General features: G+C 43.4%; 6 protein-coding genes across 9 annotated transcripts in view; 3 read left to right on the plus strand and 3 right to left on the minus strand.

Annotated features, from left to right (window-relative positions):
* The first annotated feature begins 208 nt into the window (after positions 1-208).
* On the plus strand, positions 209-2,342 carry LOC131272228 (negative elongation factor B). The gene is made up of 2 exons (XM_058273892.1): positions 209-382; positions 443-2,342. Exons 1-2 carry the CDS (start codon positions 306-308, stop codon positions 2,130-2,132), a joined length of 1,767 nt encoding a protein of 588 aa, XP_058129875.1. The 5' UTR covers positions 209-305; the 3' UTR covers positions 2,133-2,342.
* A 139-nt stretch (positions 2,343-2,481) lies between these two features.
* Positions 2,482-5,541, minus strand: LOC131272229 (ras-related protein Ral-a). Of its 2 annotated transcripts, none has more exons than XM_058273894.1 (4): positions 5,337-5,541; positions 5,057-5,217; positions 4,769-4,943; positions 2,482-2,982 (listed from the first exon to the last, which is right to left on the minus strand). In XM_058273894.1, the coding sequence occupies exons 1-4, from the start codon at positions 5,487-5,489 to the stop codon at positions 2,878-2,880; spliced, it is 594 nt and encodes a 197-aa protein (XP_058129877.1). In that variant the 5' UTR covers positions 5,490-5,541; the 3' UTR covers positions 2,482-2,877. The 2 variants fall into 2 exon arrangements, with proteins under 2 accessions (XP_058129877.1, XP_058129876.1); XM_058273893.1 differs by having other exon boundaries at positions 2,482-4,313.
* Positions 5,542-6,217: 676 nt separating this feature from the next.
* On the plus strand, positions 6,218-8,260 carry LOC131259975 (ATP synthase subunit beta, mitochondrial). Its single transcript, XM_058261595.1, has 2 exons — positions 6,218-6,310; positions 6,410-8,260. The coding sequence occupies exon 2, from the start codon at positions 6,469-6,471 to the stop codon at positions 7,981-7,983; it is 1,515 nt and encodes a 504-aa protein (XP_058117578.1). The 5' UTR covers positions 6,218-6,310; positions 6,410-6,468; the 3' UTR covers positions 7,984-8,260.
* A 19-nt stretch (positions 8,261-8,279) lies between these two features.
* LOC131259976 (transcription initiation factor TFIID subunit 8-like) lies at positions 8,280-9,505 on the minus strand. The gene is made up of 3 exons (XM_058261596.1): positions 9,338-9,505; positions 8,969-9,255; positions 8,280-8,901 (listed from the first exon to the last, which is right to left on the minus strand). The coding sequence occupies exons 1-3, from the start codon at positions 9,471-9,473 to the stop codon at positions 8,341-8,343; spliced, it is 984 nt and encodes a 327-aa protein (XP_058117579.1). The 5' UTR covers positions 9,474-9,505; the 3' UTR covers positions 8,280-8,340.
* A 179-nt stretch (positions 9,506-9,684) lies between these two features.
* LOC131272180 (CDK5RAP1-like protein) lies at positions 9,685-11,604 on the minus strand. The gene is made up of 2 exons (XM_058273834.1): positions 10,443-11,604; positions 9,685-10,378 (listed from the first exon to the last, which is right to left on the minus strand). Exons 1-2 carry the CDS (start codon positions 11,602-11,604, stop codon positions 9,795-9,797), a joined length of 1,746 nt encoding a protein of 581 aa, XP_058129817.1. The 3' UTR covers positions 9,685-9,794.
* Positions 11,605-20,510: 8,906 nt separating this feature from the next.
* Positions 20,511-25,941, plus strand: part of LOC131260555 (insulin-like growth factor 2 mRNA-binding protein 1) — a 44,834-nt gene continuing 39,403 nt past the window's right edge. Inside the window, exons 1-3 of one of the 3 annotated variants that reach the window (XM_058262313.1) lie at positions 20,511-20,813; positions 21,552-21,751; positions 22,443-22,500. In XM_058262313.1, coding sequence (XP_058118296.1) covers positions 21,727-21,751; positions 22,443-22,500 — 83 coding nt within the window. In that variant the 5' untranslated portion in view covers positions 20,511-20,813; positions 21,552-21,726. Of the gene's footprint in view, positions 20,814-21,334; positions 21,390-21,551; positions 21,752-22,442; positions 22,501-25,941 lie in introns of those variants that run through there. The other 2 variants (XM_058262312.1, XM_058262314.1) reach the window with 2 other exon arrangements.

A 25,941-nucleotide genomic window follows, 5' to 3' on the forward strand; every position in this document is an offset into this window, starting at 1 on the left:
AAGTAATGAACTTGAGGAAATGAACATAAAATACTTATGTAATTATTCTATAGTTTGATTCGTTTGAGAACGAAACGGAAGTTTGTGAAATTAACAATTGGTTAAGTTAAAAATCAACGAATCGACGAATCGACGAATCGATGAATGTCAAAACAAAAGTCAGCGTCTTTGCAAAGCAAAACACAATCTTGCGATTTGTGTTAAAATAACGCAAACAGAATCGCTGTACATAAAGTGGTTATCCTCTTACAGCATCTTCAAATCAAACACTGAAGCAGCTCGAAAAACGACGCAAATTAGAAGCCATGTCCGCTCCGCCTAAATTTCCCGGCACCGGACTGGAGGAAGTGAACGTACCAGGACAGGCGTACCTGCGGGAGGCGTATGTATCCTGTGGACACCAACGCTTGCAGGCTATCACTTAAAACATGATTCGTTCTAGGCTTTCCTGCTGCGACGACCCTTTGAAAGCTATCGAAAACTTTCAACTGGAAAATGGAATCCTACTGCCATCCCTACGGCCAATGCTTCCGCTGCTAGATTTGCACGGCGTCCGGCGATTAGACTTCCACACTTCTGTGCTGGAGGAGTTACGGGACAAGCTCATTGCCCACATCAATGAAGTAGGAGCTAAGGAAGGACGCGAAAGGGACCGCAAGCTAAAGGAGTTGCTGGTAAAAAGTTTCCCTGTGGTCCGCGTCAAAGCACTCCGTCCAGTGGTGATGTGCATTCTGCGAAATACACCCCATATCGACGATAAGTATCTGCGTATTTTGGTACGCGACCGAGAACTCTACCAGGATACGGACACGGAAGTAAAACGACAAATCTGGCGCGATAATCAATCTCTCTTTGGCGATGAGGTATCACCACTGCTGTCGCAGTACATTCGAGAGAAGGAGCATATTCTTTTCGATCATCTCAATCTTACAAACTTGTTTTTTACGCCCACTCCAAAAGTGCGACGACAGGGAGAGGTAGTTCAAAAGCTGGCGCACATGATCGGAAATAGCGTCAAGCTATACGATATGGTCCTTCAGTTTCTGCGAACGCTGTTTCTACGCACAAGAAATGTCCACTACTGTACGCTTCGGGCGGAATTGCTAATGGCACTCCATGATCTCGAAGTACAAGACATTATCTCAGTAGACCCTTGCCACAAGTTCACCTGGTGCCTGGACGCGTGCATTCGTGAGAAAAACGTTGACATTAAGCGTTCTCGGGAACTGCAAGGATTTCTGGATAATATCAAACGAGGCCAGGAGCAGGTATTGGGTGATTTATCGATGACGCTCTGCGATCCGTACGCCATTAACTTTCTCGCCACATCGGCCATCAAGATCCTGCAGCATTTGATCAATATTGAAGGGTTATCGCGTGAAAATACGATACTTATTCTTTTGCTTCGCATGCTTGCGCTAGGCCTATCCGCCTGGATTATGATAGACTCGCAGGATTTCAAGGAGCCGAAGCTCGACAGCCAGGTGGTAACAAAATTTCTTCCAGCTTTGATGTCTCTCATGGTGGACGATCAGGTACGAAATCTGCATTCAAAGCTTCCGCCCGATGAGCGAGAAAGTGCCATTACTACGATCGAACACTCGGGTCCCGCTCCGGATGCGGTGGAGGCGTACATTCAAGAGAGTTCCGTCGCATCCATTCTCGCCATGTATTACACGCTGCATACCGCAAGACAAAAGGATCGAGTTGGAATCTTGCGCGTGATGGCAATTCTTTCGTCCTGTAAGGACGATCGTGCATATGAGGATCCCTTTTTGCACTCGCTCATCGCACTCATTATTCCGATGTCGGACGAATTTGCAAACGAAGACTTTTGTACTGGCCTTTTTGACGAGTTTCTCTTTGCTGGGTTAACCCGAGACAATGTAACGCGCCACATGTTGAAGCTGCTGTGGTATATACATCAGAAGCTTCCACAAGCCCGCCTGATGACGTTGATGAAAGCACTTCAACCAACCGCTCAGCACCATGAAAGTGTACACAAACTGTACGAAAATCTTCAGAAACGTGTTGGTGCTTTGCATCAAGAACCACAGCCAGAACCGATGGAGACGGACTTTGACTCACCGTTGAAGAATGTGCCAACGCCAGGCCCACACTATGTTAGCTAAGTTCTTCCATTTTCTCTGCGAATATTAAAGTAACATGTCAAAACATACAAATAAATTGCCTATGAATGAAGGGAACTTATGGTAGGATTGTTTCGATTCACATTGAATGGTTTATTTATTTCTGTTGGTATTGTTTCCTCTTCGGCGATGTACACTATTGCTGGTAAAAATTATTCCCTCGTCACAATTAGCAGTTTAGTGTAACTTTTCCTCAGAACAGACGCAAACAACATCTAGTTTCCTTCCTCTCGCTGCCATGTCTCCCTTACATAACAAACAGTAAAAGTTCTTATTTTGTATGCTTTCAAAGTGATGTGTTCTAGATTTACGATACAGTAAAGAAAAAGAATAATTTTTGAGTGAAAATAACCTATTGCTTGCACCAGAATCAAATACATAAAACCGATGAAGGTAAATATCATCTCAAGCCTTGCCGTAAAATTGATACAAACTTAAATATAAGACACTAACGGTAAACTCTCAACCAAACTTATTCTAGTTTTACCGTTATCGTGTTATTTCTGATTCATAGTGGCAGAATGGAACATTTTAAGTATAGATAGGAAACGCATGCATGCATAGATAGTTTAATTCCGTTCGTTTATCTTATGCTCAAATTTTTGCTTAATTCAAAAAAAATCTTTTCCTTTGAAAATATATTTACCACGTGTCGTAATATCATTTTACATTAGGATTAGTGGCTTGTGGACGAGCCTCAAGGCGAGGGAATAGAGTAGACGCATGTTTACAGAATCCGACAACATCCTTTCCGGTCCCGGTTTGGTTGTGGGACAGTGTTTTGGGTTTTTTTCTTTCGGTTTGAAATATCCCGGATAAGATCATAAAAAATCTGCACTCCATAGACCAAGTTTTGTTGTGAACAGCCATCGTAGGATGATATTTGGCGCCGCAGAAATGTGGGATAAGAATGATTTGTTTATTATGTTGCCATATTTGCATTTTGATTTGAAAAATATCAAATTCAGGAGATTTATCCATAAACCTTAGCATGTTTAGTTTGTGAAAGTTTTCCATGGGATATTCAACATTTAAAAAGCTGTAAGCGACTGCTGGTTTAAAACACTACATTTTTAAAGTGCAATTCGAATCAATTGTTTGTTATTTTCATAAGCATTTCAAAACTATCTTGTAATCCAAAGCACGAAACTGGGACAGCACATAGGCGAGTAGTTTATTTGATCATGTTGATGCGAGAATGGATGAAACGATGAATTCAACTAAGTAAGTCCATCACTAAGCAAATATGTTCGAGATGTATTGAATCACAAGTTCGATTCAATTCGGTGACAAGGAATGTGCAGCTCAATCATTGTTTAGTTGTGGCAGTTTATGTTCAAAGCTGATATATGCAATGTATACAGAAACCTCTGAGGAGACATGAATGAGTAGTTAGTGGCTTGTATAATTCCATATACCATCCATAATGAGGAGAATACACCATTTTTAAACAAAGATTATGCTTTTCTTAATATATATTTGTCCTGGCTGCTTGGTTCACAGCAGCAAACCTAAGTCGTGCACTTACAAATATAATTGAGAATATTTAAAACAAGTATAATGGTAGCTTAACGTGTACGAGTGACAACACGTGGAATAGCTAAGGTTACAAAAGCCTTAGAATTTACGGATAAGCGTGTTACCTTATCACTTCTTTCCTTTTTTATCCCCGTTTTGCACATAAACACTGAGTATACGCATGCTTCGGTACTAATTCTTAACGTTTGCCCGAGTTTTTTCAATTATAGCGAAACTTTAATTTTGAGAGTTAATCTATCAAACCGTCTTTTTTTCCTTGACCAGGATATTGAGGTTTGCTTCCAATTGTTTGTTTAGTGATGAATGTGGATAGTGACGTAGTAGTTGGAACGAAATTAATGTTCAAAAATAGAAACAAAATACGAGCTGAAGAGCTTTCCTGATTCCTTAAGAAACGGTGAGTGCACTGCTCACTTGTTACCTCTGTCATATTACCATCTTGTCTACGAACGTGTCGTATCACCAGAATAATGCCGGCAATCAATAAAACTGGACCAATTTCGGGCTCTATAATGGCAGACATTTGATTTTCCTTCGCTTGGATTTGTCTTTAACTCGACCGTTTGTTGTCTTGGAATCTTCCGTCTTTCGTGAACGAATCTGACGCATCAGGTCAAAGAATACCTGCGGAATAAGGGCGGCGTGTTCAACACGCAAATGTGGTTTTAAAGTGTGTACTACAATGCATTTTCAAGGAAATTTCAAGAAAATAATAACAACAACACTTGGGAAAACTACTGAAAACAAATCAAGTTACTTGTATCGAATTTAATAAAAGGATTATTTTGTTCTGTTTTAGATATTAAAAGTCTACAAACATTACTAATTACATGAAACCAAAGAATCTAAGGCAGTTCATGGGAAACGAAAGCAAAATATCATTAAATTAATTTTAGGAGCAAACAATCATACAAAGCAGACAAAGTATAGTAAAAACCACACATTATACACAAGCAATAATATCCACAAAAGTTTTCCAAATGAAACGTGACCAGCAGACTCCCGATCCCGCTGGAGCAATTGACAATGCAACACTACCGTTTTTTGTATGAGTATTTAATTGGCTTGATGACACATACCTTGTCAACGTTTTCACGAGTTTTAGCGGATGTTTCAACGTATGGCACGCCCCACTGTTGGGCGCGAGATTGGCATTCCGCTAGCGGTACCTTCCGTTTATCATTCAGATCGCATTTATTGCCCACCAACAGGAAGGGAATGTTCTCATCGTTCTTGACACGTAATATTTGTTCCCTTGAGAAAAGATAAAAAAAATCTATCAATTAACATGACTATGCGGGAAGCGCACGTCGCGGTCACATGATAGATGCTCCTCGGTTTGTTGCGATAAAGCCGTTATTACTTACCGAAATTCCTGAGTTGCCTGGAAGCTATCGTCCTCCGTTATAGAAAACACACAAAGGAACCCTTCTCCACTACGAAAATAGTTATCGCGGATCGCAGCGTAGTCTTCCTGACCCGCTGTATCCAGAATATCGATTTGTACTTCTTCGCCATCAAGTACGACCTACAATGCAGATTAGGGCACGGTGAATCACGGAGAAATTGCAGACTTTCCCACCGAGGAAATTATCATCACAATAGACGATGGGAGCTGTGTCCGACTCTTTTCACTAGCATGTATACCTTTTTACGGTAGCTATCTGCCTTCGTTGGTTCGTAATCCTCCACAAACTCATCATACATAAACTGCAGTGTCAGGGCCGATTTCCCGACACCGCCACTTCCAACCATGATTACTTTATGCAAGGCTGGTCCCGTTGTAGGTTTTTTCGACATTTTTACACAAAATACACGAGTTTACTGTGCTGCTTTCGATAGGAGTACGGAAACTTTCCAAAACAGTTTAGAAGCTGACTTGTGTCACAATGACATGGCCAGGTGAGATGTCAGTTTGAGCTGCCAGAGTGGTTGACAGTTTACTTAAATGGCCAGTTTGTTTGTTGATCTTATCGGGATTATTTCAAATGAACAAATTTGATATAAATTACATTTTCTCAACCGAATCCTTCCCCTTTAACTATAGTAATATTTCCTCAAGCTCAGCTACACAGCCACTGCATGAACGACAAGATTCTCAGCCTCAGCACGCACTTCGGATCGGTAACGGTTGGGTTCCTTTGACGCGATATGTATGAACATTGAAAATTGGATTCATTCGGTTGAAATCGGTTGAATATCGAATGAAAACTCATGTTACAAGAACAACGGGTTACATTAAAAATACGATGTAATTTCCTTTTGATCGTCCAGCATGAAATGATTTTTGAAAAATGATGTCATCCAAACGACATCTCTAAACAGTGGTGCCAATTGGTTTGAAATTGATTGGTTATGTTTTTTACCCCGAATTATTTATGCTTTTGTACTCAGGAAGAAAATAAATAAATAGCAAAAAATTAAGCTTGATTAAAATGAAGCGTACATTTTTCGATAAAAGTTTTGCTAAATCATCTTTTGTTAACATTTTGCAGCAGGATATTTTTGGGAACACTGCCACTTACATAACCTGACGGTGTTTGACGTACTACGAAAATATAGAAAGATCGAACCTCGCCGACCCGGCAATAGTTTCGCATTTTCCGACCAAATTGTCCTAGGTAGGTTTTACGTAATCAGTGTTATTGAGAGTATTTTTCCTTTATTGGGAAAATCTAGTTCTCTAATGATATTCTCATTTGTTCGTTTTCTTTGCTCAGATAATTTGTTGGAAAGGATCGAGTTTAGGTTCTAATAACTTGCATTCACCGGCCACGGGATGTTTTCGACGATGAAATCGCTCATGACCACAGTGGTCCGAGCGGAGCAAGTTCTTGCTCGATCCTACGCCGCCAAGGCAGCGGCTAAGACCGCAGCTGGAGCGCAGGGCAAAGTTGTTGCCGTCATCGGTGCCGTCGTGGACGTGCAGTTCGACGATATGCTGCCTCCGATCCTGAACGCGCTGGAGGTGCAGGGCCGCCAGTCCCGTCTGGTGCTGGAGATTGCGCAACATCTTGGCGAGAACACCGTCCGCACGATTGCCATGGACGGTACTGAGGGTCTGGTACGTGGCCAGCGCGTAGTCGATACTGGTTCCCCCATCCGTATTCCGGTCGGCGCGGAAACCCTCGGTCGCATCATCAACGTAATCGGCGAGCCGATCGATGAGCGCGGTCCAATCGAAACCAACTTGTCGGCCCCGATCCACGCCGAGGCGCCCGCGTTCGTAGACATGAGCGTCGAACAGGAGATCCTGGTCACCGGAATCAAGGTCGTCGACCTGCTGGCCCCGTACGCGAAGGGTGGCAAGATTGGTCTGTTCGGCGGTGCCGGTGTCGGCAAGACCGTCTTGATCATGGAGTTGATCAACAACGTTGCCAAGGCGCACGGTGGTTACTCCGTGTTCGCCGGAGTCGGTGAGCGCACGCGTGAAGGCAACGATCTGTACAACGAGATGATTGAGGGCGGCGTTATCTCCCTGAAGGACAAGTCCTCCAAGGTAGCTCTGGTGTACGGCCAGATGAACGAGCCCCCCGGCGCCCGTGCCCGTGTCGCCCTGACCGGTCTGACCGTGGCTGAGTACTTCCGTGACCAGGAGGGTCAGGATGTGCTGCTTTTCATCGACAACATCTTCCGTTTCACCCAGGCTGGTTCGGAAGTGTCCGCTCTGCTAGGTCGTATCCCGTCCGCTGTCGGTTACCAGCCGACCCTGGCCACGGACATGGGTAGCATGCAGGAGCGCATCACCACGACGAAGAAGGGCTCCATCACCTCGGTGCAGGCCATCTACGTGCCGGCTGACGATCTGACTGATCCGGCTCCGGCCACCACCTTCGCTCACTTGGATGCCACCACTGTGCTGTCGCGTGCCATCGCTGAGCTGGGCATCTACCCGGCCGTCGATCCACTCGATTCGACCTCGCGTATCATGGACCCGAACATCATCGGAGCCGAGCACTACAATATTGCCCGTGGCGTGCAGAAGATCCTGCAGGACTACAAGTCGCTCCAGGACATCATCGCTATCCTGGGTATGGACGAGTTGTCCGAGGAGGACAAGCTGACCGTGGCTCGCGCCCGCAAGATCCAGCGCTTCCTCTCGCAGCCCTTCCAGGTTGCCGAGGTGTTCACTGGCCACGCCGGCAAGCTTGTGCCGCTCGAAGAGACGATCAAGGGCTTCACCAAGATCCTGAACGGAGATCTGGACCATCTGCCAGAGGTCGCCTTCTACATGGTCGGACCGATCGAGGAGGTCGTCGAGAAGGCCGAGCGTCTCGCCAAGGAAGCTGCCTAAGACGAGCCAATCGATGCACAGAAACGTCAGGAAGAAGCGTCTAATCAGAATCATCTTTCGAAGAATGGGACCTGCTGAAGAAGATCCTCCCGCGTTCGTTCCTCCCACATCTTAGAGAAGATTTTCTTCAATCACGTCCAATTCTACTCGGATTCGGATGATCGTGTGGTCACAAGTCACGAAGTTAGTGTTAGAATGTAAGCAAAGCATGAATCACTGGAAGGAGGAACGAGTTGTATATTTGTTAGTTTCATTAAAAATAATGAACTCAAATGTAGCACAGCGAGTAAAAGGCCTTTGTTTTCGAAAGAAAGTATAAAACTCACGGATTTTTTTTATTTAAAAAAAGATTTTTGTTCAAAACATTGAATCATTTTTAACCTTGCGGGGAATAGTTGCTGCTCTTAGATACGGATTGTCTATGGAGGGACTATTGTTGGTTAGATTTATCTGTCCAGTGGTCATGCTCGTCGCATTAGTAGTGCTGCTACTGGCACCACTTTCCGCGTTAGTTTTCCCCGTGGTCGGTGAGGTAGCGTCTTCCACCTCGTGTTTCATTTCTATGGAATCTTTTTCCTCTTTTTTTGTGCCGCCATCAACCTCATCGTCGTCATCGTCATCGTCGTCTGCTTCTTCTTTCGTCTCGGTTAAGTCTTCCTTGCGGTTCGCTACTTGATAGTAGTATTCGAGCTCTTCGAAATCAAATACTTGGTCATTAGGGTTCAGGGCATGCAGGTAAGGAGGAAACGAGGGTTTGCATGCAATAAGTGGGAACATTGGATTATCCTCATTGTCGAAAAGAGAATCGATTTCACTCGTCTTGGCAAGGAATTTCGTAAGAGCTTTTTCGACATCTCGTTTCTGGGTTGCTGCCTTTTCCCTTATCGCCTCATACTCGGTAACCGGTTGTTTGTGAGTCTATAAAAAGAAAAAGGAAATTAGCTATCCATACAAATCCGTACCGGACATGGGAATCGATACAAACCGGTGTTCGAATGTATGCATGTGGATCGGGAAACGGAGGAAGGTAGTTCGGAATGTGCGAAGGATGGGATTTCTTTTGACCAGCCTGAAGTATGGACTGCTGCTTTTGTGCCTGTGCTTGTTGAGGTTGCGGAAGAATGTGACGACCTTCGCGTTTGGCAAACTTGTCCAAACCTCGTACGGACATGCCCATGTTGATAAGCGCTACCACCACGTCTCCGATCACCGGCTGCGTGCGTCCCGCGAGTTCACAATAGTTTCGTGCCGAGTGACCCAGTTCAACCAAAACTAAAATAAATCCCTGGCCTTAATTAAGACGATCTTCTCTATTTTGTGCAGCGATACACAACGTGCGAAGAATAAGACTTACAACTCTGCATCATTTCTGTCAATGTTTCCAATGCATCCTTCTCCGCAGTTGTGAATCCAGCTTCTTCCAGCTGAGAAGATATTGCCATCGTTAGGAACCGCCGACGAGCCATTTGCGTGGCATTTAATTCGGACATATTTCTCACGGAACTTTATTTTAATCTGCAAACGAAGTAGGAACTAAACTTGGTGTGTTTGTTTGAAAAACAATTTTTTTTATAAATAAGTATTTGACAGTTAATTTTAGAAATGTCAACATGACCTGTTGCCCAAACACACATCGGCTATTTATTATGGCAACTCGAGCAGTTTTTTAAACGTATTTAATGATGTAATTTCGGTATTTATTAAAAAAACGAACCAATATTTCTTGTTCCCAAAATATTTGAGTATGAATTTTAATTACTTATTATAGATCATCTAACACAATTGTTTGATCAAATCTAATCTTTTTGTTCCTAACTTGCAGCCACACGACTAATGGAACCATTTATTTTTGAGTCATAAAACTGAGTTATGGAAGAGTGATACAGTGCTTCTCCCTTGAGAATCTGTGAATTAGAAGATGTAATTCGTACTGCAACGTAGTCGCCAATTCCAATAGGCTGCAAGTCATTATTCAATGCCTCACAACTGGATCGTATTGGGCCTGCAGGTATAATAACTCTAACATTTCCATCGTTGCGACCGGCAAGATCCATTCTGGACCGTTTGCTGAAGTTTTCAACAAGGATTAATTCCGTACGGCCAACAAACGCACGATTTAAACGCTCTGCTTCGGTTCGATAAGCAACGATCATTTGTCTTAAGCGATCTTTTTTTACATCTTCAGGAATATCATCTCTATATCGCCGGTGAGCGGTTGTTTTCTCGCGCATACTATAAGCAAACAAATACGCCGCATGGTATCCAACCTCTTTGATCAGTGAAATAGTATCTGCAAACTCGTCTTGAGTCTCGCCGCAAAACCCGCAAATAAAATCACTTGAAAGGGTAACGTCGGGGATCACCTTCCGAACTTCGGTGACGAGGTTGATATAAGCTGAAAAGGAAATTAATGAAAGTATTATCGGATAGCCAATAAGGGTTACAACCTTCAAACATACCTTCGCGTGAGTACCCTCGTCTCATGCGATCCAAAACCGCTGAACTCCCAGACTGGGCCGGAAGGTGTAAATTACTACATATATTTGAATACTTTGCTATCGTTTCCAAGACATCGGTAGGAAAATCTTTGGGATGAGGTGAAGTAAAGCGAATTCTCATTTCCGGAACAATTTCTGCGATTTCTGATAGTAGTTCCGCAAAACGAACGCCTCCAATTTTTGTTTTGTACACCGTGCGAAATCCTGGCGCTAAAACAGTGGCCTCTTTAGTTTCACTTTTTGCAGATTCAACGCTTTTATCTTGGTAGCTGTTCACATTTTGACCCAACAGAGTAATTTCTCGGAAGCCTTTACTTTCCAGATTAATTATTTCATCGCGAATCGAAATGATTGGTCTAGAGCGTTCTTTGCCACGGGTGAAGGGCACGATGCAATATGAACACATATTGTCACACCCTCGCATGATTGAAACATAGGCTGTTTTACTTTTACGATCCAGTTTTACCGGAACAACATCGGCGTATGTTTCGTCTAAAGACAGGAGGACATTGATAGCTTTTTGACCGTTCTGTCCAATTGCTAATAATCGAGGCAGATCCTTGTATGCATCTGGCCCCGCTACGACATCAACTGATTGCTCCTTCTCCACCAGCTGTTTCTTAAGTCGTTCCGCCATACATCCCAGGACGCCAATCTGTAGCAATTTCTCTCCACCTGCTTCCCGTTTACCTTTCAGCTGCCTAAGATGTTTCAACCGATTCCATACTGTATCTTCCGCACCGTCCCGGATGGCACACGTCATCATTAAAACGACATCGGCGTCCTTTAAAGTGGTCGTTCGTTGATAGTCATGGGACTTCAAAATAGACCAAACGATTTCCGTATCGTTAGTGTTCATCTGACAACCGTATACTTCCAGAAAGACTTTACGCTTCTGTCCTCGCAGCGTCTTCGATTGTACATATGGAACATGCTCTTGCCGTGAGGCTACATAAACATCGTTTAACGTTGTTCCACGGATAAAATCTGTCAACGATGGACCTTCCTTAAGTTGGCTGAATTTTCCATCTCGACTATGATGATCTCTTCGTTTACTTGTACACTCTGAAACAATCCTCCTACTGAATCGTAACACTCCTACGCTACGCACTATCGTGGCCATTGCTAGTTAAATCATTAACTTAATATTATGCAACTTAGCTTCCTTTTGTTTTCGTTTTTGTTGTTTACACAATCTTCGAACAGCTGATCATTGTGACAGCAGTTTATTCGAGTAGCGCGATTATGGAAGAATCGAGCAGTATGGTAATTTTTTAAATTATAACTTAACCGTTCACCATCGTTTTGCAATGTATTATACCTTTGAAGTATATTTCTGCTTCTATCGTACCGGTTCCATTCCATAGTTTACCACTCGAGGTAATATTGCGATCTATGACAGGGATATTGCGTTTACGGCATGTTTAATGTAATGTTCCGACTGTTGCTTAAGGTTGCGGTCAGAACGCTTGTCACCAATGGAATACTGCATCAGTAATATGTTAACGATCATGGGCTAAAAGCAATTGCAAACTACTTATGCCCAAAAGGATGAAAACTATCATAAAAACATACGATTCAGCGTCTTGAAGTTTGTTTGGTTACTACTCAAACAACAAACACGACGAAGCTAACAAAATTAATTGAGATAGTATGATAGAATCAAACCTAGAACTGGTAATTCAAAAAGTAAATTCGTTAATACTCTGACAAAGCATGGTTTCAGCATTCTCCGAAGCTAAATTAAACGGTTTCTAACTATAGGCAACGTTGCGAAAAGAAACCTATAACGCTACAGATGCTCCATCCTGACTATCGCGGGAAAAGCGCGTTCATCAAACAGGAATCGTAAAAACGGATGCTGGACCGTTATGGGAGACAAACGAATGTTTGTACTTTCAACAATCAGGGTCCCAACCATTTAATTTGCATTAAAACGAAATGTTTTCTGCAATTCAGCCTTCCACACGGTGGCCGGATCGGATCCCAGCTGAACCTGAATGCTTTTCATATTATAATTGAATTAACATTCAAAATACTTGTTGCTGTCCCATGACCATGTCAGTGCCATTTTTCCAGTCTAAGATTTTTGGTGTCCATAAAAAATTCGCCTCTCTCAATAATATCGCAAATCAACTACGGGACCAAAAAAAACAAGGATGCTGTGAACCGAGTCAAGCCTAACTATTAATATCGCATTGCGATTGCCGCACAATTTATATTTTACGACTTGTTTTCTGTATTTAATTAAATCATTCACCTCCATCCACCGCATCGTCCCGCCCAGCCGGTTCGGGCGAGTACATATAGTGAAAATTGAATTCAATTTCAATTTCGTAGAAATATTCTCTTCTGGTTTCCCCTCGCTCCTGTTTCTTCCTCCCCCTCCTACCCCAACGGCACGGGTAGGACTGTGGGACTGTCAACCGGACGGGGCCTGTTTTAACGGCCGCAATTGGAGGGTCCATATCTGATGTTCGCAGCTTCCAAATCCTGGTTTCCACAGGTCTGGTTGACAATCGCGACTTTTCTAGTAATCCGTACGTGGAAACTGACTGCCTTAGGCCGATCCGGTCAGTCACCCTCGTGGCTACCGTGCGTGTTTTTTCGTTTACCCACCATGCGTAAGCAGTTTCAATTTTCTTACGCACAATTCAAACGCTCCAGATTTGGGCATATCCTGTTTGACCGCCAGCAGCGAAAAAAGAAACGTTTCGTGCGTCCGGGGAAAATCGGGAATAGGATTCACATTAAATAAGCAGGAAACAAAATCTTTTGTCCATTCCAGTTGCTGGTCCGGCTCATTATTCATCTGGAATCTAGTAACAATGTTATCCAAATTGAGACTCACATTTTTTTCTCGTGCACTGCGTATTTCCAAGAAGCAGCAAATTTGAGCGCCAAAATTCTTCATCGTTTCGCAAACGCAGCGGTCTGTTACCAAAACTAGCCGTTACTTTAGGACAGGAAAATGTGGGAAAATGTTGTTTCGCCGTTCACTTCACCTTGTTGCAAGATTGAAAGCATATAATTAACGCACTACGCAATGTGTGCAAAAATTCATTCATATCTCATGACTTCAGTTTAAAAGATGTGAAAAAATACAGCGCATGTTGTGCGTATGCAATATGCGAATAAAGTTAAGACCTACCAGGAGACCCACGAAAATGACAAATAAATTATAGGCTGCCAACGGTCACTTTTCTTCACAATCTTACAGCCTGCGCCGAGAAAGCTTCGTACAGGATGCCAGACGCAATTTGTTTCCGTAGCAACGAATTGGCGAATTGGCAAAACAAAATGGCTACCCTGCAATAAATTACAAACGAAAGCCGAAAAGATCCAACAGTTGTATGTGGAACTAGGTTGATGAAGCATATTTCCCATAGACAATATTCTCTATAATTTCAATTCAAAAATTTACAAAGGAAAGCCAAAAAGATCCAAAAGTTGTATGTGGAACTGGGTTGATGAAGCATATCGAAATGCATCGTTGTGCAGTTCCACTATTATGAAACGCATCGCAATTGGTCAAGTTGCATTCGCGATTGCAGTGACGCCATTTTGTACGCCCCAATTGGCCGATTCTGCGATGATGCAGCACAAACGAATGTGCACACACCAGCCTACATCACGATGATTGCAAAAGTGCACTCGAATACCGATGCGTTTGTATGGGTGTGATATGCAGATGCAGAAAGTGCAATGCAACCCTTTTGCCCCCTCCCTGGGTAGTTGGTCAGACAACCCCTCTCATATTAATTGCATACGCATACATTCACAAATACGACCAGCCTAAGGACGCACCTTCAGTTGGATGAGCAACACCACGTGCAAGTGCAAATGTGCAAGTGCATCGACGAGCCGGTTCTCCTTTACGTTGGACACAGTCTACCTTTTCAACTGCACTTTTTGAGGATGAAAATGGCATTCGTTGCTTCAAGGATTAGCATACAAAGGATGCAAAATTTTGTATCAACAATACGAGTAAAGAAAATTATATGCGTTTATGCTTAGAATTTAGCTTGCTTAAGTTTATTAAAATCTAATATTCCTAACAAAATAATAGCTTAGAATTCAAGAAAAATACAAAACGCTCATGTTTGTGGCAAAAAAACTTTCTATTTTACTACATAATACTGTTGATATACTGCGGCATCAGTGTTGGTTTCCACTGCGAAACAGTCCAACATGAATACGGACAAAGCATGTTTATAGTCTAAGAGGAACAATAGATGACAAAAGGGATCGCCAAGAAGAGGTCATGAAGTAAACTAAGCACATGATTCCTAGACGGAGCGAAGATCGTCCCTTACGCTACGTGCACAGGGATATGGGACGCTGCTGACACGTGATGAAGGGTTTCTTTTCATATACCGAATCCTAGTAACAACTGGTTCCGAATCGCATTCGGGACACCAATTCTGAAAAGGACCACACAAAAAGGGTTCAAGATCTTTTGACGGCCGGTTGCAAACACGATCTACTCCTATTATGTATGCCAAAAAATTGCAAATTTGCTTATTTTTTACCTCAACCGGAAAGCTACGTCTATTCTTAATTTTAACATTCGTACAATATGTTTTCATCCCTCAACGTTCTGTATTCTGATACAGGATGGGTCATATGATGTTCGGTAATGGAACCAAAACAGCTTGTAACTAATTGAAAACGCTTCTGTGACGAAAGCTGACGTTATAAGTTTTTCTACGACTTTTAAGTGCTGCAATAGAAAATGTGGAACCTTGACCTTTACAATCTCACGACCCTTGAAAACCGTCATATAAATCAAAAAGATTGTTTTTTTCAAAATAGATTTGCGGTCATTCTAAGAGAATTGGTCGAAAGCACGTCAAAATGATGTCATTTAAGATTGATTTTCCAAACATCTAAATACCTCCATATAGTTGCATTCCCTTTTTCTGGTAACATTGGACTCGCGACTGATAAAAAACATGCATTTCACTTTCATCCGTAGACTATCCGGTCCGATCTCGGACATTTCCAGGAAGGATCAACGGTCGGTCCCCCCGCATCATCTTCATGCTATCCATAGAAAAGGCAGGAAGTCGGAAACCGTTTTTCGATCTTTTTTGGTCCCTGCTTGGATATATTTTTCTCCTTCATCTCGTGTCGGATTTCGTCGACTTTCGCTTTCATGTTTCGTTCTGAATTTCTTGCGTGTGGTAAGTTTTTCTCTTCTTCAAGGACAGCAGCTTTGACCAGCGAATGTAAACCGTACACTTTACAAACAATTACGAAATGGATCTCATAAAAATACAAGAAAATACCTTTATGAAGAAAATGTAATCATACCAGATACACGATGAAGAAACGTCTTAAAAGGTAGAATTTCAATAAAATCTATATATGCAGTATGCACGATGCTGTTAGTGAAACAGATTTCAAGGTTGTGACAAAAGGAGAATGATATGAAAAATAATCAATGATCAAAGGGGTCCGCGGTAGTCAGGCGGCAACGCCGGTTAGAAAATTGGCCCATGAACGTCGGGGCTCATCACCTCGACGGAGTGATTTTAAATCCCAACCAAGACCTAACCCTGCCCCGTACGACAGGACTGACTATTCATGTACACAAAGGGAAAAAGTCTTGTAACTCCTTAACGGGCAGGCATGACCAAGAAGACGGTCGTTACGCCAAGCAGAAGAAGAATCAATGACGAAATGATGCCTGTTCCAGAACAATAGTGATCATGCAATGATGAAAACTTGACTTTTCCAACTAAGTTGTGCATAAAAATGCGCTGATGAAAAACCATTTGAGCGGCAACTGATACAAACGCTGACGTAGTCGAAGCATAAACTTTACCGAAACATATCATTGCACCTGGTAGTGAAGGTCAAACAGTGCGAAGCACAAATGATAACCATCCCTTTGGCAAAGGTGGCGGAATGGAAAGGATGTAAGAGATCGAACCGAACCGGACTTTTTCACTTTCCTATCGAACATGTTTCGCGGGCTTTGGCAAGCGCGGATGTTTATGTCAATGTTTACCCATCCGATTTATGTTGCTTTACATATTTTTGGTCGCTTCGCTTGCTGATTCGCTCAAACCCTTGACTATTGCTCGTCGTTTCATTTTGCTTCCGGTTTTGAGCATTTTGTTTGCTTTTGTGTTTTCGAGACGTGAAAGTTTTGCAAACGATTGCTCCTGAGGAGTCGAACAGTGAGATTGTTATTATATCACACACCTCTGTCGTGCTATATGGCATCTGTAAAAATCTTGAAGATGGTAGTCCAAACCGGTCATGGGATTATCCGATGCATACACATACCCGAGTACACATAATTGCCCTTCCAACGCGGAAGTGTTGTACCCTTCCAACGCGGAAGTGTCAGGCCGGCGATCTGTGATGGAAGGCTGCCCTTGTCAATCTTCCAATTTGCGTTATATTTATCGCCATATAACGCCAATGTTGCCAACTTCTGCCGGAAAGCAACCAACATATATTCCCATCTTATCGGTTGGCGCTTCCCTTATTTCTTCGGGTTTTTCTACGTCCTGCTATGCATTCGCTGGGCATCCTTCTGGCCATTTCAACTGCAGCAAGGTGCGCTCTGTGCCCTTGGCAAGGCTTAAAGGAAGTTTAAGGTAGCGTTTGCCAAAATTAATCACAATGTAGCGCGCTCGAACACCAAGGAGCTAATTGTCAGCCCAGTCGGGAGTGAGCATGTGTGTTTATTGGTTCACGAAATTGTAACCCAATACCTATTGAAACGGGTTTTGCTCGAACCGGCCAAGTTCAGGAGGGCGCTTAATATGCCAGAAGTGTTGAGAATATTGCTTCAACTAACCTTTATATAATACTTTACAAAATTCAATTTTAGTTTGTTGATATTCATGTTTTACAACAGACTGCTCCTATTAGTTTGTCTTTTCGTTTTTCATTCCCAAACAGCTCTTATAATAGGTTGTTGGAAGAAATATCCTAAAGTAAGTAAAATTCTGGAAGTTTATCTATTAAAAGATACAGAGCGATCTTGAAGTTTTGTTTTAAACTAAACATGAATAACAAAATCTTTTGGGGAAAATATATTTAGCTAGGAAATACGATGGAATGATGTTTCTTAAGGACAAACACATTGAGAAACAACCTTTGGCTTTTGTTTATCAAACTTTGGAATATCAATTGAAAATCAAGCACATTGCCACGAAGAAAATACCAATCTTGCATGCCCGACCTGGCTCTGTCAAGATTGCATAGCGGCAGCATCAACGCACACAGTGTTCCGAAATGGGACGTTGCTTCTAGGGCACTAGTAGGGTGGCGATACCGTTCCCTGTTTACCTACTTTTTTCCTGCTACCGATTTTGTGCCGCCATTGCACGATCACAAACTAGCGGGTCGTTCATTGTCAAGTGCAAACTGCCGGCCGGTGTGTTGACCTTCGCGCAGCAGAACGTTGCGAACGTGGCCATCATCGTTTGGGCGCGAGCAATGCATGAAATGGCAAGCCATGGAATCTTCATCTGATTTGTTCCAAAATTCAGAATACCGCGACATGTGCTTCCTATGGGGCCACTTCTTGTGCGTTGGCCGCCATTTTCATTTGCCTACGAAACGGGGCCGTTTCGCCGATTGTGATTGTTTTGTTACTCTTATTATTGATGCTCTTTTTTGAAATGTAGATTCTTGTGCCCACACAGAGAATTCGCCCCAATTTCTATTGACGCAGCCAGCTCGTGCTAAGCTGGACCGCTTGGAGGTGTTAGTTCGCGCACATTCGCGCCCTCTCTGTCTGTTCTATGTCGGCTATGTAAAAAGAAATTCTCGTGTTGCTCGCCCTCTCGGATTTCCTATGTGCTTGATGAGCATGAGGTTAGATGGTGATAGATATTTCGTTTGAAAAAATAACCCCTCGTGTACAACCACAACCGTGCGCTGCGCCCTGCCACGATACTACTACGGCGGAAAGATAAGATCCACTACATACAGCAATGGGGATGATAATGATGATGATGATGATGATGATGATGATGGTGATGAAACCGACGAACCGCGAACCGGCCGGCGAACGATCATCAATGGCGTCTTGGCTTGTGTGTGTGAGTGTGTTTTGTCGCTACCCCAAGAAGCGCAACATGCCGCGTTGTCGGTCGACCGGCTCTTGAGGGGCGCACATATTTCCTAGCTACTTCGAATCCGCTCCCTTCCCACCTACCCGGGTTGGTTGGGGAAGTGGAGAGTTGAGTGGGTTAGCTCCATCATTCGGTGTGGACCTGACACCACCACAGAGGAGTACGCCATCTCTATCGCACCGGTGCACCCCAACGTTGGCGCCTGTGCCATGCCACCCCTTCGCGAGGGGGTTGATAGAAGAGGGTTGAAGGAGAGTCGGCCCAGTTTTATCTACACGCATACATCGTCCGGCGGAAGAGAGTATGCGAGTTGTTCATCGTCCGATTCGTGCGAACAGCGAATTTTCTCGACTCGCGAACCGTTTCTTCGGAATTGCACAGCAACGTTCGCCGTCCCGCTTTGGCCCGAACCGTCGTTGAATTGTACTCCACGTCCGGACGACGGACATTTTGACAAAACGGTGCGAGCGAAGAACACGCTGCGTAAAATTACGCGAAGAAATCAAGGAGCAGCGCGAAACTGTCGTACCGAAATGAGCAAAACTTAAATGAAATTTGCCAGCCAGCGAATACGTCTCGCATACAAGCGCATACTTGTCGGAGGGAAATGTTTGGACATTGGGTTCGCAGACCGTGATGGTCCGGATTGGAGACGGGCACTATGTTTGAAAGTTTTTTCTGAAAAAGAGTAAATTAGACCCCGTTGCATCAATTTCATTTTCGTTGTTGAATGCAACGACTTTCAGGTATATCGAAACGTCTTAAGTATTTGCATGGATGACTCAAACATCTTCTCACATGCATGAGCTTTACTTCTCACACTTTATTTACACTTCACAGAAGCGTTAGAAGTTTTGCGATCTAAGTTTTTTCAAGGCATTTTGATTGTCTCTATTTATTGCATATGCATTTCGCATGCAGAAACAAGTCTTTATTTCACTTCATAAAAGATTTTTATGGCGAACATTGCAATTTTGGGCGTGTATTTGAACCATCGCTGACCCTCGTGCGAGGACAGCAAACAGGCAGGTACACAAATGAAGAATATTTTCGGGATGTATCTACTTTTTTTTTTAGAAATTGGTATCGAATTTTTCGAGATGTATCTTCTTTTTTTTGAAAAATTGATATCGAATTCGGCTAAACTTTTTGCGGACGAACCCATTGTTCCCATCGGCGCTTAAATCTTGGGGGCCTGCTGGCCCTCTGGCCGATCTGCTTGTAGTGGTACGTGAGTGGCATTAGAAAACTATCATAAACGACTGGAACGAACGAGTGACGTTTGTGTTGTTTTTAGGCAGTGCAAAGGACGGGGAAGAGCATCTAACAGTTCGCGTATACTAAGAGACCTTTCGGCCCATCCGTGCATCCAGCGAACTGCTTCTTCTTCCCGAGAAGACACTCATATTGTTTCGTGACTCCCCTTTCTCTCTCACTCGCTCACTCTCTCGTTCTCCGTATTTTCTATTTTTATTTTTCTTTCCGGTCTTCGCTGCCCGTGTATCAGTGCAGAGACCTTTTCTAATACCATTCCGATAGTCTATAGATGCACTGTTAGAGCCACTGGATGGCAAACGGAAGCTTGGGGCAACGGGCGGTGCTTATTCTAATCATTCGGCCTCACCCGCCTCGTCCCACTTTTCTAACCTAGCTGCACGAGAAGCCCTTCTACCTCCCCCTTCCCCCCCAACAATCGTGCCATCATCAGGAGACCACCTGAACGCCATTATTATTTTTTCGATCGACTGCATAGGTGTGTGCGATGGTCCCTTCCCTACCCCCCGTTTCCTATGCCTACTCCCCCCCCCTCCTCCCCCTTCCTCGCTGCGCCCCTCGCAACCCTCCTGCCCTGCCTGCCACCTTCCTGCGTGCGTGCGTGTGCGTACGGGAATTTGTGTACGAAGAGGCAGCGTTGGGCACATTTTGGCATCTCACCGGACTAGCCGCACGTACGGTTGCCACTCGATGGACCAGTTTTAAGTTATTTGTGAACCGTAGTACAAACGCGGCGGGCTCTAAGTCTTGTGCAGTGTTTTTTCTTCTATCTTTTCCCTTCCTTTTAGCCTCATACCCAATAGTCGTAACCGTCGCGGTTCCGATCATCCGTCGATCGTTCGATCATTTTTCACGCCGCGACTGTGTGTGTGCGTGTGTATGTGTATGCTTTCGTTTGTGTGTGGACAAAAGTGTGATTCCGTTTTCGCTTGAAAACTAAAACGAAAATTGGTTGGTAATTTCAATTTCATTTTCAGTGCTCCCCACACGCACTTTCCCGGCATCTGCTAATTGTCGTTCAAAAGGCATGGTAGAACCTGCTCTAATTTCTTGCCATCACCTGAATTGATCCTGTAAAGCATGATCGTGGCAGTCAGTCGCTAGACGAACACGCTGTTCTTGTCTTTGATATCTTCCATAAAGTCGTCATCTTAATCCGTGTGTCATCATCGGCAAATTTCTGGCAGAAGAGAGACAGCTCTTTGTAACAGATACCTCCTACTTCCCCTATTGGTCCATGAGGGATTTTGCAAACGTTGTCACGTAACTGTTGACTCGGACAATTTACGTGTTGGGGTGCATTGCTATTTCATACCATTCCGGATGCACTCTGGATTATGTTGCCAAGACCATTTTTCGAAGGACTTTTCGGCCCTAAACGTGCAAATTGTCCGAGTAATCGTATACGTGCGTGTGTTTGTGAGTGTTGGTGACTAAAAAACGGTAGGCAGTCGGAAGATAAATCTTCGCTTGGAACAAGCTCTTGATGGCAAACGCTCATCGGGAATAGAATCGGGAATATCGAAAAGAAGTAGATAAGTTGTTGTCGGTTAACTATTGTGAAGTTACTAACCGCCGTATACAATTGTGTAGTTATTGATAACTGTTGATCACATTTAGGATGCCAGATCCCGCCTGTGAACCGTAAATCGTTCTCTTTGATTGTCCTTAATTTATTTTATACATTTCACAGTGGCAGTAAGATCAGTGCGTGTATCAAAGTGTTAAAAGTAAAAGAGAAGAAAAACACGATATCTCTGCAAGTGTTGTACGGAATAAGAAGACCTAGTACCGGCAAGTGTGCGACAGACAGATCAGTGCCTTAAGTAATATCACCAGAGAGAAGGCGAGTGAGAGTAAGCGATAGAATGAATATTGCTGATTTTGCAACAGGTACGGCCTTCCTGCATTCCGCACTTCGTAGATTCCCTTAGCTCCTTTTCTGCATGCGTGGCCCCAGGATCTCCACAGACCAACATCTCTTGGTGCCAAGACGATAGATACTGATATACAAACCAACCCAAGGCTTGGGCACGTACTGCCCTTTTGGGTGTGTGTGTGTGTGTGGGTTTTAAAGGGGGGGTATGTGTGTGTATGTGTCGGTCAATTAATCTTATGGATCTTCCCCGCTCTAGCGGAGTAACTTCCTTTAGTCCTTTGACTGATTTTTACAAACGACATCTTCATGGTAACCGGTTCGATGACCTCTGTCAGAACAGAGCGCGGTGATTTTTTGACCTTGAAGAACCGGTTCCGGTTTCGACCGGTTCGTGCTGACCAATCACAGGTCTTCGTTCAAGGCCTTCGACCGAGGTGTAGACAGACGGCTTCCGAGGTATAGACAGCTGGATCTGCCCGTCGAGAACCCTCTAGCGGTCGGTATGGTATCTGTGGTACGACATTGAGCGCCTATTGCGCATGCAGTACGCCAACTACGCAAACTTGATCGAAAAAACATTGCATCCGGGAACATGATCGATTTTTCTGGATTTTTCAATTGAATCAAAAATCGCCTTCATCAACTCCGAAGATTCCTTTCTTTACACTAGGTTATAATTTTATCTTTTCTTTGCCTCACTCACAGGCGGCGTCTCCAGCAACGGCTTCAATGGTGTAAATTATGCAGCTGACACTGACTTGAGGTACGCAGTTTTTATCTATCATTTTATGCTTATATTAATTTTCAGAAACTAGTATTTTGATTTCACTGTTGCCGGAACATTATCCTCCTTAGGTTGTACTGTACCAAAACTAGTGATATAGATGAAATTGATTCAACAGAAACAAAAACAACAAATGCCAATCTGTCTTCTTAAGAGGAGTGAATGTCACTGTGAGAATGGATTGGTATCGGCCGAAGAGAAAGCTTCGAAACACCTTGCTAAAATAGCTTGCTTGTAATCGACCACGAACCCACACCAAATGTCGATGTTATAATTTACTTAATAAAAGTGCACATCGTCCAAGATCCAGGTTTTTTTACAATTGATCCTTCCGATCGTAAAGGTGGTATCGAGTTAAGTTGTTCCATCATCACCCCGGTGTTTTGGTTGGGTCCCGTCAATGCAGTCTGCCATCATAATCCGATCATAAAATCCCGTCTGCCCGCGACTACTGTTCTTGGCTACTCCTTTAAAAGCTTAAGAAGATGGAAGGCAAGACAACCACCGGACGTAACAAGGAACCCAAATAAAAATTAGCAATCATTTGGCTGCGTCTGTGTTATTGTTCGCTTATCTTCTTTGTCGGTATGAAGGGGGAATAGGGTTTTGTGGTTTTTTTTAATGGCGACCGGTGGCTTGCATTTTCTAATGTACTGGAGTGGCCGCTGAGCTCCACAAGGATTCCTCCTGCCAAAACTCTTCGTCATCTCCAGACACGCCAATCGTCCCGCGATCTTCGTTTTCTTGTTGTACCTATACGCGGATCGCCACAAGGCAGGTGCAAGAACCGTGGATACGCTCCTCAGAGTTCTAGGGAAGGAAGGATTGCGGAGAGGCGAATAAGTTAACGGTTAGAAAAACAGCCGCAAAGCGGCCGAGGGAATGATACCAAACGATGTGTAGAATATGCGGCAATTACGGATGTTATTAAGTCTAATTATAACTATGTTCATCAATTCAACACTTTTTACTATGGCTTACTCATAGATTGAAGGATTAAGTTCGAAAAAATAAATCTTTGACTCTTTTAAACAGTTTTATTCGTTGGAAACCTAAACCAACCATAGAAGCGAAAGCTTTAGTTTCCATAAAATAAACAGCTGACCCTACGTTTTTCATCGCATTACTTGAGACTGTGAGGGCAACCAATATTTTTAAATGAATAAAAAAGGGAAGGCACCATGAACTGGAAATTCTAAGTTACAAACAAACGCCAGTGCCTTTACGTTCCTAAACATGCCAATTATCCTATCATCGGCAGCACTCACTCCCCCATGCTGTCTCGTTCCAGGTTTCACATTTACCTAACGCACGATCGATACGATCGTCTTGTAAACGGTCTGGAAGTTTCGTGCTCGGACATCCATAATTCATTCGGTAGTTACTTGAACACCCCTGAAATTCAGCCTTCGTCCAAAAAACGTCCAAGTCTGTTTGTAGAGCAAACCCTAACAATCTACCGATCATCGGAACGGCCAAGTGATCAGACAACTTGCTGGGCTGGGAGGAAGGACAATATCCTGAACTTAGGATACATGACATGGTGTACGTTGTTTTTGTTTTTTGTTTTTCGTCACCAGGTTGGGCCAGCCTTTCCTGAGTTTGGCGCGTATAAACGTTTAAAACTTTCAAGCAGTTCTTTACGGTCTGATAACGCTTGGGGTCCTTTGACTGATGAATCGTTCAGGGCAGACGGTCAGCCAGACAAGAATAGCCCAACCAGACACGAGAGCTGACATGACACAAGCGCAGGAGGGAAATGTTTGAGAGCTGCACGGTAACGCAAACATGAGACTTAGCCTAAGCACTTGGACAACAACCCTATTTTCCCTCTGTGCAATATAAATGTTCCACAGATGTTAGGGGGCCAATTTTACAGGCCCAGATAGCGGTGCCCCTGCAGATACAAAACATTTATTTTCGATTGCCTGAAAACACTGGCATACTCTTGAATGATTTACGCCACATTAAACGTCCCTAATCGGCGTTGATACCATAAATCAAGTCAAAAATTATTATACCAATTATTCACTGGGGTAAATATTCCTTCTGTAAAAGTTCACTACACCACACATATAATATGGCGCCTTTACAAAGTGATAGGATATTTAGCTAAAAGTTACAGATCAAATGAAAAACTAAACCACGATCCATCTTACCTGCTCCTTGTGTCTCAATCTTTCTTGAAATGTTCACAGAAAATTACTCTGTTTACCTACCGCTGGTGCTTCTTCAATGAAGAGCAATCTGTTGGGCTTTCAAAGTAAATTACGTCCTTTATTGCCATCCCCAAGTACCTGTTGGTGTTGATAATGGACAATTGAGTATTTTTGCGACCGGCTCGACGCCTGAACATCGAAAGCGCGGCCGGCTAAGAAGATGTAATAAAATATGGCAAAGAGTAAGGTTGTGTGGTTGTGTACACGATCACGAGGACACTATGTAAAAAGTGGATAGAACATAAATACACGAAAGCCCATCCTCCCTAATAAACCTCTCGAACGCCGAAGCGTTCCACACAGTAACATAATGTACCAGTTCATTCTCCTGTCTGTATCGTTACACTTTATGAGTTGTTCAATGTTTGCGGAATGTAATCATCTTGGATCCCTGCCCCTTTTTCGTGTCACCATAGATGCTGGTGATGATGATAAAAAAACATTATCGCACGCTCAGCAGATGACTGCATTCAAGACTGGTAGCTTCACGTTTTCGCTTGTATTCCTTCCACAAACACTGGGATCCTGGGGTGCTCAGGCCATTAATTTATTTTTAATTTCAAATTAAATAAAACTTCCGCACGTGCCCTACAACCACATTCCTCCACGATCCTCTTCGAAACACTCAAGACAAGGGGCAAGCTGCTAACGTTGATGATGACGTGGTTTGTGAAGCTCCCACAGGAACCGAATGTCGCGTGTCCACTCATTTCGGATCCTTTTTATTTTGAGTGCAAGAGTGTGAGCCTGACCAAGCGATTATAAGGGTAATGGCCCACGGAGGTATCCGGGCGCCAACGTTGATCGATTAGGACGTCGCGAAGAGCTTTAGCGTTTGAGTCGATGGTGATCCGCAGAGGTTGGTGATGGGCAATTGTAAAGTTTTTTATGTAAGCTGATACACCTCATGTCGATTATTGTTTGTACCAGCTTGTTTTACTTGTGTATTTAAGAAAATGACCATTTTTGTATCATGAGCTCTTTTATTTCGCCAAATGTGTACCAAAAAAGTAAAACTCAGAAAACAAGAAACAGAGATGTTTTGCAACCAATCAAACCAAACATGTAGCCTAAGTTCATACTTATCAAATCATTCCTTTTCTCCAAAAGTAATCCAGGAAAAACTGCTCTACTGAAATGTCTCCCAACTCCAGCGAATGAAAACTGACCACGAACCGGACGACATCAATCGAGCCCTACG

This window comes from Anopheles coustani, chromosome 3, assembly GCF_943734705.1.
Source record: "Anopheles coustani chromosome 3, idAnoCousDA_361_x.2, whole genome shotgun sequence".
Classification (NCBI taxonomy): Eukaryota; Metazoa; Arthropoda; class Insecta; order Diptera; family Culicidae; genus Anopheles; species Anopheles coustani.

What these genes read in the sequence shown, in the direction of transcription:
- LOC131272229 (XM_058273893.1), bottom strand. Translation starts at nt 5,489, where the DNA reads ATGTCGAAAAAACCTACAACGGGACCAGCCTTGCATAAAGTAATCATG. An exon ending in CAGGCAACTCAGGAATTTCG is followed by an intron (nt 4,944 to 5,056) that starts GTAAGTAATAAC and finishes TCTTTTCTCAAG; the next exon opens with GGAACAAATATTACGTGTCA. An exon ending in CTCGTGAAAACGTTGACAAG is followed by an intron (nt 4,314 to 4,768) that starts GTATGTGTCATC and finishes CTTATTCCGCAG; the next exon opens with GTATTCTTTGACCTGATGCG.
- LOC131259975 (XM_058261595.1), top strand. Translation starts at nt 6,469, where the DNA reads ATGTTTTCGACGATGAAATCGCTCATGACCACAGTGGTCCGAGCGGAG.
- LOC131272180 (XM_058273834.1), bottom strand. Translation starts at nt 11,604, where the DNA reads ATGGCCACGATAGTGCGTAGCGTAGGAGTGTTACGATTCAGTAGGAGG. An exon ending in ACGAGGGTACTCACGCGAAG is followed by an intron (nt 10,379 to 10,442) that starts GTATGTTTGAAG and finishes TTTCCTTTTCAG; the next exon opens with CTTATATCAACCTCGTCACC.
- LOC131259976 (XM_058261596.1), bottom strand. Translation starts at nt 9,473, where the DNA reads ATGTCCGAATTAAATGCCACGCAAATGGCTCGTCGGCGGTTCCTAACG. An exon ending in GACAGAAATGATGCAGAGTT is followed by an intron (nt 9,256 to 9,337) that starts GTAAGTCTTATT and finishes GATTTATTTTAG; the next exon opens with TTTTGGTTGAACTGGGTCAC. An exon ending in ATGCATACATTCGAACACCG is followed by an intron (nt 8,902 to 8,968) that starts GTTTGTATCGAT and finishes TTCTTTTTATAG; the next exon opens with ACTCACAAACAACCGGTTAC.
- LOC131272228 (XM_058273892.1), top strand. Translation starts at nt 306, where the DNA reads ATGTCCGCTCCGCCTAAATTTCCCGGCACCGGACTGGAGGAAGTGAAC. An exon ending in CAGGCGTACCTGCGGGAGGC is followed by an intron (nt 383 to 442) that starts GTATGTATCCTG and finishes GATTCGTTCTAG; the next exon opens with GCTTTCCTGCTGCGACGACC.